The 13773-nt window shown below is 36.3% G+C and overlaps 3 protein-coding genes across 3 annotated transcripts; 1 reads left to right on the top strand and 2 right to left on the bottom strand.

Annotated features, from left to right (window-relative positions):
* Positions 1 to 968: 968 nt before the first annotated feature.
* LOC120422725 (histone acetyltransferase KAT2A) lies at positions 969 to 4699 on the bottom strand. Its single transcript, XM_039586253.2, has 7 exons — positions 4146 to 4699; positions 2593 to 3509; positions 2245 to 2525; positions 2007 to 2185; positions 1668 to 1939; positions 1513 to 1605; positions 969 to 1430 (listed from the first exon to the last, which is right to left on the bottom strand). The coding sequence occupies exons 1-7, from the start codon at positions 4599 to 4601 to the stop codon at positions 1364 to 1366; spliced, it is 2265 nt and encodes a 754-aa protein (XP_039442187.1). The 5' UTR covers positions 4602 to 4699; the 3' UTR covers positions 969 to 1363.
* An 81-nt stretch (positions 4700 to 4780) lies between these two features.
* On the top strand, positions 4781 to 5758 carry LOC120422728 (DNA-directed RNA polymerase III subunit RPC7-like). Its single transcript, XM_039586255.2, has 3 exons — positions 4781 to 5065; positions 5124 to 5252; positions 5313 to 5758. Exons 1-3 carry the CDS (start codon positions 4913 to 4915, stop codon positions 5676 to 5678), a joined length of 648 nt encoding a protein of 215 aa, XP_039442189.1. The 5' UTR covers positions 4781 to 4912; the 3' UTR covers positions 5679 to 5758.
* A 98-nt stretch (positions 5759 to 5856) lies between these two features.
* Positions 5857 to 7082, bottom strand: LOC120422726 (lipid droplet-associated hydrolase). The gene is made up of 2 exons (XM_039586254.2): positions 6759 to 7082; positions 5857 to 6701 (listed from the first exon to the last, which is right to left on the bottom strand). Exons 1-2 carry the CDS (start codon positions 6955 to 6957, stop codon positions 5974 to 5976), a joined length of 927 nt encoding a protein of 308 aa, XP_039442188.1. The 5' UTR covers positions 6958 to 7082; the 3' UTR covers positions 5857 to 5973.
* Between the last annotated feature and the right edge of the window lie 6691 nt (positions 7083 to 13773).

A 13773-nucleotide genomic window follows, 5' to 3' on the forward strand; every position in this document is an offset into this window, starting at 1 on the left:
TCATATTACCCCACAAGGTATGTCCAAATTACCCCACAAGGCATGTCCAAATTACCCCATAGGGGTGTTCATATTACCCCCACACAAAAATGTGGGGGTAATTTGGACACCTTTTAATTTTTGCGATAAAAATGGGTTTTTCATCAAAATTTATCGAAATGAATGACATTTTTCCATCAAATATGGTCTCTATTATCCTCTGGTGTCATCCACATTCCTTTAAAATATCCATACAGCCCGTAACAGAGCAATTTCCTTAGGGTGTCCAAATTACCCCACACTCCCCTATATAGAAATATATGTTAGTATACTTATTATTTCCTTTACATATCGCCAGTATACTTACCAATATACTGAGAGTATCTTAATATACTAACAGTTTATTGCTTTTCGGTTAGTATACTAACAAGTATACTGGAATATCGTTAGTATACTCAGTATTCTTAAGTAATATTAGAGTTTCCAGCCCCTTGCTATTTGCAAAATTGTTTGTTTTGCTAAGTGACTATTTTTATATAAGTGATCAATCTTCTTCGGTCAACCATTGAGTCATTTCGTCATTTCATAGCCTTGAACGATGTATTATTAGAAAAAAAAGCTATTTTTTCAAGGTGGCAAATTCTGCCCCGCACCCTGGAAAAGTAATAGAAAACAATTTTTGAAAGTGCATCAAACATAGTTTTAAATATTTTTTTGTTTTTTCCAAAGCAGAAGCCTACCACATTGAGTTCATAAATTTGTATGTTTGTATAAGGTTTTCGATGCATTTTACTTAGGCGGACCATTCTGAACCGGCCTCACAATCCAAAGGTCATCAGTACGAGTCCCGGGGTGGGCGGGAGCTTAGGTACAAAAAGAGGTTTGGATCGTCTCACCATTTCAAACCTTCGGGCACCTAGTTTCGAGTTGGAATCCCGCAATGTTTTTTTTTTTTTTTTTCATCATAATTTTCATAAAAAGATCTCTCGTAGTTATAGCATTTCATACGGTTTATTTTTACTATCTTGATATTGGTATTACAAATTACAATGTTTAAGGTTTTGTAGATTTTATAATTATTTTACTCACATTGATTTGTTAACGAATAATGTAGATTTGTATTTCACAATAATCATGAGTTAAATATCATTTACTAAAATGTAGAACGATTAATTAAAGCAACTATTTACAACGTTCCTACTCCTCCATCCGCCGGCTTTACCTCGGCCCTGATCAAATCTACGACAGAACTTTGCGTAGAAATGGCCTTGGTTTTCATGCCGTATCCTGCCTTCGGAGTCACCTTCACGCAGTCTTCGTCGTCGTCGTCGTCATCATCCTCGGGGTCAGATTCATTCTCCAACTCTGGCTTCGTGGGCGAACATCATTTGTCCCACAGACCAATTTCCTTCATCTTTGTCTGGAAGTACCGCTCGAGGGTGTTGGCGCAGCTGACAAAGCAAAAAAAGGAACGTAATCGAATTACGAACGAATGAATGGGAGGAAAAGGAGGAAAACAACGGGAAAGCTTACCGATAGTATTCGGTTTCAGGAGAGTTATACAATCGACAGTTGGTAAAAATACGAGCCATGTCTGCCATGAACAGCCGGCGCGCCACATAATATCTGGAAATGGTGAATCGTGCTTGCGTAAGACAAGTGAACTCGAGCACTGTAGCGACACTTACTTGTTCTTGAGTCGATCCCCCATCGTTTTCAAGTCCATCGGATACTTGATGTGGTCGTAGTAATCGGGCACCTCGGTCGGGTTGACCGGCTTCAGGAAGGGCCACGCGGCCGAGTGCTGCCGTACCGACTGCAGCACGACGTTCAGCGAGTTGGCCAGCTTGTCCGGATCGGCGGACTCTTCGAGAGGGCGGGCCGCGCGTTGGGCTCGGTACTGCGGCCGCCAGCCGACCTCGCGCAGCCCCGGAATGGACTCGATGGGAATGCTACGCAACTGAGGAGGTGGGATGTGGTCGGGTCATTATGATTTGTAGAGAATAAAGGTTACATTAATTACTCACCCCTTCTTTGAAGCAGGACAACCCCGGATGGACTTTCTGCACCTCTTGCTGTCGCTGCGCGATTAATTCCTTGACAATTTCCTTCTGTTTTCGGATAACGGAACTAAACTGCGTGTAAATCAAACTCGGATGTAGCTCACAGTGCATGAGAGTGGCTCCCTCGTATTCTTTGATATAGCCTGAAAAAGGAAAATCTGTTGAAGTATCCTTTCAGAGAGGTTACAAAGTATCCACAAACCTGCGTACACGTGCCGCGACACCTTAATGTCCTTCGAGAAGCCCTGCTTCTTAAAGTACCCGATGGCAAACTCGTCCGCGTACGTCAGGAAGTGCTTGATGCCTCGCTGCGTGCTGTAATCCTTCAGATGGTTCATCAGATGGGTTCCGTAGCCCTTGACCTGTTCGCTGCTCGTTACCGCGCAGAACACAATCTCGGTGAAGCCCTGCGAGGCGAACGTCCGGAAGCAGATGCCCCCGATCGGGCGGCCGTCCTTGATTAGCGCGAGCGTTTTGTGTTTTCTGGTGGGGAAGAAATGGAAGATCTGTTAATTTGAAAAAAGGAGATTATCCGACGATATTAGCTTACGGATCGAATACCAGCTGCGAGATGTACTCCCGTGGCATTCCGGGCAGCTGGTGGGCAAACACGCTGTGAAGACCCAGCAGCCACAGCATCGATTCCTTCGTAACGGGTTTTGTGAGCGAATTTCCAACCACGTGGAATTCGATTTCTCGTCGATTCTCCTCAGCTTTGGCCGCCTCGTCTCTCGGGGCGTTCGGAGGAAAGACAACCTCGGCTCGGCTCGTGTAGTTGGAGTCGTTGATTCGCTTCAGCGCCTTTACAACCACATCATCCGGCAGATCTTCGCAGTCGGAATCGCGCTTGTAGCGTTTGGGATCGTTGGATTTTTTCGCGCTCGAAGAACTGGCTGCCTCGTGTTGGCGTTTGGTTTTCTGGAGCATCAACGAGGCGGTTGGCTTAAAGTTGGGATCCCAGATTTGCGAGTCCTCGTTGACGACTTCGTGCTTGAGCGCTTCCAGGAACTTTGGCAACTGCGACAGCATGTTGCGCTTCTCCGGCGGCATCCGGTCCTTCTCGGTTTTGCATTTGGTCAACAGCTGTTGATAGACGTACTGATAGACGGCCTTCAACAGCGTGCGACCAAACACAATCGACGTTTCAAAGTGGCGCAGCGAGCTGCAAAATGCCGGAACGTGACAAAATACGAGCCAGCGCGTGTAGTTGATCTTGTAGTTTGAAGCATCTTCGTGGTTCAAGTCCTTACGCGCACTCGGGGCCTCGAAATTCCAGTGGTTCAAACAGTGCAGGAACGTTTTGGCCACCTCGGTCATGGTTTCCAGCTCGCCTTGGCTGAGGTGGCTGTACTTGTGCAGTACAAAGTTCGTGACAGCCTTCGAGATCGACGGATGCTCGAAGGGAGGATCTCCCAAAGGACCACGGATTACGGCTTGCGATCTCGTTAGGATACATTGCCTCAGGAGCTGCAGAAGAAGTTAGTTTTGTTAATTCGATGCCTCTGTGCTTGTTTGTACTAAACTTGCTGGAATTCATATCTAATTAGACGCAGTGGTGGACGCAGAACTTTGCGCCAGTTTGATTTTTCTGTCAGTCGAACAATCTACAGGAGCAGCAACTTTGTTCAATGGTCGATGATGACAGCCACAATGTTCTGCGTCCACCAATTCTTGAAAATTATGTTATTCGCCCCATATCAGTTTGCTTCTATTATTCCTGATTCTCATATTTTATAAAAACTAGAAGTTTTCATTTAAGGAATAAAAAGCTCTTGCTTTTCTCCCACTTTTTTTCATTAATCATCCTTTGAATTTCATCTTTATTCTCACACTTTTAGTTCTACCGAGTCATTGACTTCTCTTTCTAAATCTAATATTTTCCACAAGGTTGAAGATTTTTTTCTGTACGGAGATACTGAACTCTTAGTAGCATCGATATCCTTTGAATTTTCGTTTTTTTTTTTTTTTTTGTAATTAGGAAGCAATGCCAAGGAATGCCGGGAGCATCAGATGTGGTGGGGTTGTTTGTTGGAAGTTTCTTGTCGGAAGGAGATTTGAGTCACTGAAATCTTGAACATCCAAGGAAATTTGCAATCCACCTACCCGAAACAGGTACGCGTACACCTTCTTGGTGTCCGTGTCCGTCTCCCTCAGCATACTCATGTACAAATTCTCCACGTCAACGATGGCCCCGAGCAGCTCATTCGTCTGGTCGTCGTTGACCTCGCCCAGATGCGAAATGTGCATCTCCAGCGGATGCTTGCAGTTCGGGTTGCGGCACTCTTCCTGAAAGTCCGGACAGTAGTCCACCTCCACGTCCTTGTGCCGGTTCTCCTCGGGGGTCTTCCACCCAGTGCACCGACAATCCGGTCCCTGGCAGGCCGAATACATCGACAGTTTGGTCAACTTCTGGTTCCGGGGCAGCAGAAAGACTCGATGTTTACGCTGCAGAATCCGCTCGATCGAGTCCTGTCGCGTGGCCTCCCGATCACCCCCAGCGCGGTCATCCAGCTTTTCGGTTTTCACCTCCGACGCCACAAGCTTCGAATGATCGTTCATGATGCCCTTTTGGAACCGTTTATACGCGGAATTTACCCGAAAACCCAAAGGACGCCCGATATTTTTGTTTTCCTTCGCAGAAACTGACAGCTGTTGGTGCAGTGTTGCCAGAAAAAAAAACTCAAAGGGGCTTCAACACAATTTTGGCTAGATTCCAACAAAAATCTTAAGCGTGTAATGTTTACTTCCCAAAAGGCTTAAAACGAAACTTGCTGTTTACACGCTTTCATGGCAAATTTCAAGTGAAATCGTGTGCGGTGCTTTCTAATTTTAATTTTTTGATTAAAAAAAGTTAAGTCTCCCCTCCGAAAATGGCTGGTCGCGGTCGCGGAAAATCCACTGGAACCCTCACCCAGGACCAGCTGCAGTCGATGGGCGTGACGCGGAACGAGATGCAGGCCGTTTCGGCGGCCGCCCCGCCACCGCTCTACCCAATCCTACAATCCAAGCCGGTTCCGCTGGAGGTATAATATAAATTTGTTAGGAGTGGCGCCATATTTTGTATTTTTATTATTTTTGCAGTCGAATCCCGACAGAGATTACAAAATTCTGTGGAAGGAGGACTTTATCTCGTACCTGCGGGAATCGGCCTATTACACGACCGTCAAGAGTACCAAAGGACCGGTGGAACGTTACTCGGACAAAGTTATTGTAAGATTCGTTAACGTGTTTAAATCTGTGTATACATCACGAAACACTTATCCATTCCAGAACGTGATCGAGAACGATCCCAAGCGGAAACAGGAAGGGGACTTTATCTGGGCCATGATGCCGGCAGAGCTGAAGCCGACGTTCAAGCGGACCAAATCCGGCGCCAAGGGAGGGGCTAAACGACCGAAGGTGGTGGACATTAACGCCAAGCTGAGTGCGCTGGAGCAGAAGGAATCGTTCGCGGACGATGTCGATGTTAAAAAAGAAAAACCTAGCGACTCCGACGAGGAAAAGGACGAAGAGCTGGAGGAGGAAGTGGTCGACGAGGAGATGGACGACGAGAATGATTACGGGAATAATTACTTTGATAACGGGGAGGCGTACAACGAGGAAGACGATAACCTGGACGATGGGCCAGTTTATTGAGATGGGAGATTCTAATTTTGCCTATTGTAATTTAGTGTGATTCTTCAAAATATATGTTACAAATAAATTGCTTGAAATGATGTTTGTTTCTCCTTGATGCAATTAAGAGAAAGCCCGAAATAGTTTGTTATATTCACCAAAAATTAAATCTATCAAAAATGGTTTTTAAACAACACTCTCGACAAGAATATCAAATTTATTTTCACTGGTATTTGTTAAACCTTCCCAATACATATTAGGAAATCAATGTGATGTCAGCATGCAAACTATTGATGTGATGTAACGCGTGCACTTCTTACACCCTGTACTTGAGTATCCATTCGCCGACCATAAATCCCATCTGACTGGCCGATGCCAGCACAAAAGCGTGCTCGTACTTGCGCGTGCAAAGCTCGGCGTCCACGTCCGGCACCGCTTCCATGAGCTCTCGGTAAAACTTGACCGGCACCCAGCCGTCCGTAGTTCCGTAGTAAAACTTAAGCCGATGCTTGTTCGCTTTGATATTTTCCACGTCCAGCTCGCGCACCTTTTCCATTTCGTCCAACGCCATCGTCCATACCTTGTGGACAACGGCCGGGTTGGTGTACTTGAGGCCAGTTCCCAGGAAATGTTTCGGCGTCCTTGAAACAACAAAATAAGCGTAGATGATCCAAACCTTGACTACGGTCGGCAGCAGGGCAAAACAGTGGTAGAACCACTGAACCAAAAAGTAGAACGGTTTAACGATCCTGGTCAGAATGAACCCGTTCTTGGTGTTGACCATTCGCTCGATTGTCGGAAACAGCATGTAACAATGCTGGACGCGATCGCTTATGTCCGGAATCTTGAGCAGCTCCAAAGCGAGGTAAGCCCCAATCGAATGGCCAATCAGATGTATCTTCACATCGGACGGAACGTACTTCCGGATAAAGTCAACCTTATGCTGCAGCTGACCTGCCAAGCTGTACAGCGATTCATTTCCCTCCAGCGGGGGAAGCCGCTTCTTGTACGGTCCATCCTGTTCCTCGTCGTGACCAGCGTGACCTAAAAAAAAGCAATCAATCAGTTCTTATCTCCCCAAGATTCCAAGATTGACCTCACCGATAACCCACACAGGAAGCTCCTTGTTGAGGCATTCGTGTATTGTAGAGAGAAACTGGGTATAGAACCCCGGCAAACCCGGATTACCGGTGATGCAAATGACGATTTCTTTTTGGTCATTGAGCGATTCCTCGATCCATTTGCCCCACGTTAGTATGTGGGTAGGGACCTTTCCCACGACCGGGTAAGATTCTTGCATTTTAAAATGCTGTTTTGCAAATTTTACAATCCGTAATCTTTTAAGAATTATTCTTATTTTTTATGATGCACCAACGACACCACCTCAGCTCAAAAGCTGACAGCCGAACCGTTTTTGTTGTTGTTTGCTTACACGTTGGTTAAAAGTTCAACAAATCGAAAAGACTAAATACTTCAAAAAAACGTACAACTTTATCCCAAATCGAACAATTATCATCAAGAGTGTACCATTAGGGTGTAATATCAAAATCGATTTTCCGGCACAGCATTATTTTAGTTCCTTTTGGGGTCCTAAACAACTCCCCAAAGTTTGGGAACGATTGGTTTAGTCCTAACTTTGCGCAAAGCGATTCAATTTGCCATACAAATTTGTATGGGAAAAATCATTTTTTTGAATTTTGATATTTAAAAAATCCAAGTTTCACGCTATACTAAAACCGGATTCATATTCGGATGCTCCGGAATGTGCTCTACAACTTTCCCGAAGAGAGTATGGTGCTAACTTGCTCCTATAAAAAGATATAGCGTGTTCAAAACTCGTCTAAAACGTGTTTTTTGATCGAAAATCACATTTTAGACGAGTTTTGAGGACGTTGTTTCTTTTTATAGGAGCAAGTTAGCACCATACCGACGACACCATACTCTCTTCGGGAAAGTTGTAGAGCACATTCCGGAGCACCCGAATATGAATCCGGTTTTAGTATAGCGTGAAACTTGGATTTTTTAAATATCAAAATTCAAAAAAATGATTTTTCCCATACAAATTTGTATGGAAAATTGAATTGCTTTGCGCAAAGTGAGGACTAAACCAATCGTTCCCAAACTTTGGGAAGTTGTTAAGGACCCTATAAGGAACCAAAAAGTTGCTGTGCTAGCCAAATTTGGACAACTTTATTTTTTTCCATACAACCATATTACACCCTAGTGTACCATATGTCAAAGACCGGAACTCCCGCCAAAAGATTCATTTCAGTTTGCCGCGCCATAAGAACGCGACGAGGCGAACGCCAGCTAAATCTGCTAAATCGGAACCTCGATCGGAACCGACGCCCAACAACAACGATGGACCGCTTTTCCTGCGGCGGTACCGGGCCGTGCCGTAAGCGGTTCCATCCGGAGTGCGCCGGGTTTCGGAACCTGTCGGTGGACCAGCTTTCCTACTTGCTGTGGTTCAGCGATCCGTGCCAGCGAGAACTTCCGATGTCGAAGATCGCGCTGCAGCGAGTGATCCAGCAACTTTGTCGGAATCCGGCAGACGCGAGTTGTTGGAAATGATATTCCGGCACTTGAACTATTGTCAGTTGGCGCAGGTTCGTCGCACGTGCCACCGATGGAAGGCCGTTGTCGATGGGAGTACCGTCCTGAGCCGGAAGTTCATGCTGGATCGGGACTATGAACCGAGCTGTTTGCCACCGGCAGTTGAAGCTGTGAAACTCTGCCGGGTGTAGAGAATGAGACGAGAATAGTCAATATAATAAAAAAAAAAATATACAAAATCATTTGAATTATTAAATGTCAAATAAGTGGTAGAATTGGTACTGTAAAATCATCACATTAGCATGATGAAACAAGCAAAGCGAGGGAAAAAAAGGAAACTTGCTCGATGGAACGTCATTCGATAAACGATTGTGCTTGCGATAAGTGGTGTTTACTACACCGGGCACGCATCGTGGCCGTCGATCCGTGGTGGTTTTCGCTTGGCGAAAAGCTCGTGGAGATCAGTCTGGATAATTGCATAATATCCGTGACCAGATTGACCAGCATGCTGCAACATGCCCCTAATCTCAAAAGCATCGAGCTGGATTGCTTGGATGTTGGTGCGGTGATGAATGAATGGTCCCATTGTGTGACGGTGGCCAATTTCCGGATGAACCAGATGGACAAGCTCGTGCTGCACCAATGTGCACGGACGATTCGTAATTTGCTGGGTAGTGTTTGCACCATGCTGGTAACGTTCCATATGGGGATTACGATGACGACGAATTACTGGCTGGTACAAAATTTAACCTCAATCTTTTTCGTGTACGTATACGCAATACATGCGCACGTAGATAACTCTATGGGCAGCGGCGGCTGCGCATGCAAGCCAGAGAAGATGAAGAAAAGCCCCAAAAAATTGGAGCCTTTGGAGCTGCATACTGGCCTTACGACAAGAGAAAAAATCAAAAATGATTTTACAAGGCGCCTTTTCAATTGTTGGCGTCGCGTTTGAAGTACGGTATGCTGATCGGAAGGAACGCGGTCAAGAAATGTTGCGTGTTCTTTTCGTGACCCCCCCAAGAAAAGTTGACAGTTCGGTATGAGCGCGATTGACGGTGTGCGCGCTTGAGGTTCTTTCGAGGAAAAAATAAAAAGATTAAAAATATTCAAAACTTTAAATTAAATAGATTAAAAATGTTTATTCCAAAACTTTTAACAACAAATATAAACAAAATAAAGAAATCAATAAATAAAAGCAAATTTAGAAATTCTTAAATTCTAAAACAAGAAAAACTGAAATTAAAAAAATATGTAATTATTGCTTATTGCAAGATAAAATCACGTTTCCCCTTCGCTGTGAGTGACAGGAGATTATTGCCGCTTAACTACCGCAGTGTAAAAATCAGCAAGTTGAACTGAAATTCTGCGTTGATTTGGCTGTCAACTTGATTTGTTTTGAATATTTTCCAAAAAGTCAGCTGAAAACTCAAGAATTTGTTCTGCGGTTGTCATGCGGCTGTCATGCGACCATTATCTTGCGGTCGTCTCACCGCGCGTGAAATCTAATTATTGACGCCCGCAGTAATATGAAATAAGGAAATTAAAAAACTATGTAATTATGAAATAAGGAAATTAAAAAATTAGGAAATTAGGAAACAAGGGAATTAGGAAATTTGGAAATTATGATATTAGCAAATTAGTAAAATAAAGAAAATAAGAAAATTATGAAATTATGAAACAAGGAAATTAAGAAATTAGAAAATTAATATGTAAGGAAATTAGGATGTTAGGAAGTTAGGAAGTTAGGAAATTAGGAAATGAGGAAATTAGGAAACTAGGAAATTAGGAGTTTAGGAAGTTAGGAAGTTAAGAAATTATGAAATTAATATGTTAAGAAATTAGAAAACTAGGAAATTAGGAAATTATGAAATAATGGAAATAGGAAATTCAGAAATAAAAAAACGTGAAATTAGGAAAATAATATGTTAGGAAATTAGGAAGTTAGGAAATTAGGAAATTAGGAAATTAGGAAGTTAGGAAATTTGGAAATTAGGAAGTTAGGAATAAGAATATAAGGAAGTGTGGAAGTTAGGAAGTTAGGAAATTGGGAAATTAGGATATCAGGAAACTATGAAATTAGGAAATTAAGAAGTTAGGGAGTTAGTAAATTAAGAAGTTAGGAAATTAGGAAATCAGGAAATTAGGAAGTAAGGAAATTAGGAAACCAGGAAATTAGGAGTTTAGGAAGTTAGGAAGTTAAGAAATCAGGAATTTTGGAAGTATGGAAATTAGGAAATAAGGAAATTCGGAAACTAGGAAATTAGGAAGTTAGGAAATTTTGAAGTAATAAAATACGGCTGGTACAAATGTTTAATTTTTTTTTCTTAAATTCTTAAATTCTTATATTCTTAAATTCTTAAATTCTTAAATTCTTAAATTCTTAAATTCTTAAATTCTTAAATTCTTAAATTCTTAAATTCTTAAATTCTTAAATTCTTAAATTCTTAAATTCTTAAATTCTTAAATTCTTAAATTCTTAAATTCATAAATTCTTAAATTCTTAAATTCTTAAATTCTTAAATTCTTAAATTCTTAAATTCTTAAATTCTTAAATTCTTAAATTCTTAAATTCTTAAATTCTTAAATTCTTAAATTCTTAAATTCTTAAATTCTTAAATTCTTAAATTCTTAAATTCTTAAATTCTTAAATTCTTAAATTCTTAAATTCTTAAATTCTTAAATTCTTAAATTCTTAAATTCTTAAATTCTTAAATTCTTAAATTCTTAAATTCTTAAATTCTTAAATTCTTAAATTCTTAAATTCTTAAATTCTTAAATTCTTAAATTCTTAAATTCTTAAATTCTTAAATTCTTAAATTCTTAAATTCTAAATTCTTAAATTCTTAAATTCTTAAATTCTTAAATTCTTAAATTCTTAAATTCTTAAATTCTTAAATTCTTAAATTCTTAAATTCTTAAATTCTTAAATTCTTAAATTCTTAAATTCTTAAATTCTTAAATTCTTAAATTCTTAAATTCTTAAATTCTTAAATTCTTAAATTCTTAAATTCTTAAATTCTTAAATTCTTAAATTCTTAAATTCTTAAATTCTTAAATTCTTAAATTCTTAAATTCTTAAATTCTTAAATTCTTAAATTCTTAAATTCTTAAATTCTTAAATTCTTAAATTCTTAAATTCTTAAATTCTTAAATTCTTAAATTCTTAAATTCTTAAATTCTTAAATTCTTAAATTCTTAAATTCTTAAATTCTTAAAAACTAAAATTCTTAAATTCTTAAATTCTTAAATTCTTAAATTCTTAAATTCTTAAATTCTTAAATTCTTAAATTCTTAAATTCTTAAATTCTTAAATTCTTAAATTCTTAAATTCATAAATTCTTCAATTCTTCAATTCTTCAATTCTTCAATTCTTCAATTCTTAAATTCTTAAATTCTTAAATTCTTAAATTCTTAAATTCTTAAATTCTTAAATTCTTAAATTCTTAAATTCTTAAATTCTTAAATTCTTAAATTCTTAAATTCTTAAATTCTTAAATTCTTAAATTCTTAAATTCTTAAATTCTTAAATTCTTAAATTCTTAAATTCTTAAATTCTTAAATTCTTAAATTCTTAAATTCTTAAATTCTTAAATTCTTAAATTCTTAAATTCTTAAATTCTTAAATTCTTAAATTCTTAAATTCTTAAATTCTTAAATTCTTAAATTCTTAAATTCTTAAATTCTTAAATTCTTAAATTCTTAAATTCTTAAATTCTTAAATTCTTAAATTCTTAAATTCTTAAATTCTTAAATTCTTAAATTCTTAAATTCTTAAATTCTTAAATTCTTAAATTCTTAAATTCTTAAATTCTTAAATTCTTAAATTCTTAAATTCTTAAATTCTTAAATTCTTAAATTCTTAAATTCTTAAATTCTTAAATTCTTAAATTCTTAAATTCTTAAATTCTTAAATTCTTAAATTCTTAAATTCTTAAATTCTTAAATTCTTAAATTCTTAAATTCTTAAATTCTTAAATTCTTAAATTCTTAAATTCTTAAATTCTTAAATTCTTAAATTCTTAAATTCTTAAATTCTTAAATTCTTAAATTCTTAAATTCTTAAATTCTTAAATTCTTAAATTCTTAAATTCTTAAATTCTTAAATTCTTAAATTCTTAAATTCTTAAATTCTTAAATTCTTAAATTCTTAAATTCTTAAATTCTTAAATTCTTCAATTCTTCAATTCTTAAATTCTTAAATTCTTAAATTCTCAATTCTTAAATTCTTAAATTCTTAAATTCTTAAATTCTTAAATTCTTAAATTCTTAAATTTTTAAATTCTTAAAATCTTAAGTTCTTAAATTCTCAAATTCTTAAATTCTTAAATTCTTAAATTCTTAAATTCTTAAATTCTTAAATTCTTAAATTCTTAAATTCTTAAATTCTTAAATTCTTAAATTCTTAAATTCTTAAAAACTAAAATTCTTAAATTCTTAAATTCTTAAATTCTTAAATTCTTAAATTCTTAAATTCTTAAATTCTTAAATTCTTAAATTCTTAAATTCTTAAATTCTTAAATTCTTAAATTCATAAATTCTTCAATTCTTAAATTCTTCAATTCTTAAATTCTTAAATTCTTCAATTCTTAAATTCTTAAATTCTTAAATTCTTAAATTCTTAAATTCTTAAATTCTTAAATTCTTAAATTCTTAAATTCTTAAATTCTTAAATTCTTAAATTCTTAAATTCTTAAATTCTTAAATTCTTAAATTCTTAAATTCTTAAATTCTTAAATTCTTAAATTCTTAAATTCTTAAATTCTTAAATTCTTAAATTCTTAAATTCTTAAATTCTTAAATTCTTAAATTCTTAAATTCTTAAATTCTTAAATTCTTAAATTCTTAAATTCTTAAATTCTTAAATTCTTAAATTCTTAAATTCTTAAATTCTTAAATTCTTAAATTCTTAAATTCTTAAATTCTTAAATTCTTAAATTCTTAAATTCTTAAATTCTTAAATTCTTAAATTCTTAAATTCTTAAATTCTTAAATTCTTAAATTCTTAAATTCTTAAATTCTTAAATTCTTAAATTCTTAAATTCTTAAATTCTTAAATTCTTAAATTCTTAAATTCTTAAATTCTTAAATTCTTAAATTCTTAAATTCTTAAATTCTTAAATTCTTAAATTCTTAAATTCTTAAATTCTTAAATTCTTAAATTCTTAAATTCTTAAATTCTTAAATTCTTAAATTCTTAAATTCTTAAATTCTTAAATTCTTAAATTCTTAAATTCTTAAATTCTTAAATTCTTAAATTCTTAAATTCTTAAATTCTTAAATTCTTAAATTCTTAAATTCTTAAATTCTTAAATTCTTAAATTCTTAAATTCTTAAATTCTTAAATTCTTAAATTCTTAAATTCTTAAATTCTTAAATTCTTAAATTCTTAAATTCTTAAATTCTTAAATTCTTAAATTCTTAAATTCTTAAATTCTTAAATTCTTAAATTCTTAAATTCTTAAATTCTTAAATTCTTAAATTCTTAAATTCTTAAATTCTTAAATTCTTAAATTCTTAAATTCTTAAATTCTTAAATTCTTAAATTCTTAAATTCTTA

Source organism: Culex pipiens, chromosome 3, assembly GCF_016801865.2.
Source record: "Culex pipiens pallens isolate TS chromosome 3, TS_CPP_V2, whole genome shotgun sequence".
Taxonomy (NCBI): Eukaryota; Metazoa; Arthropoda; class Insecta; order Diptera; family Culicidae; genus Culex; species Culex pipiens.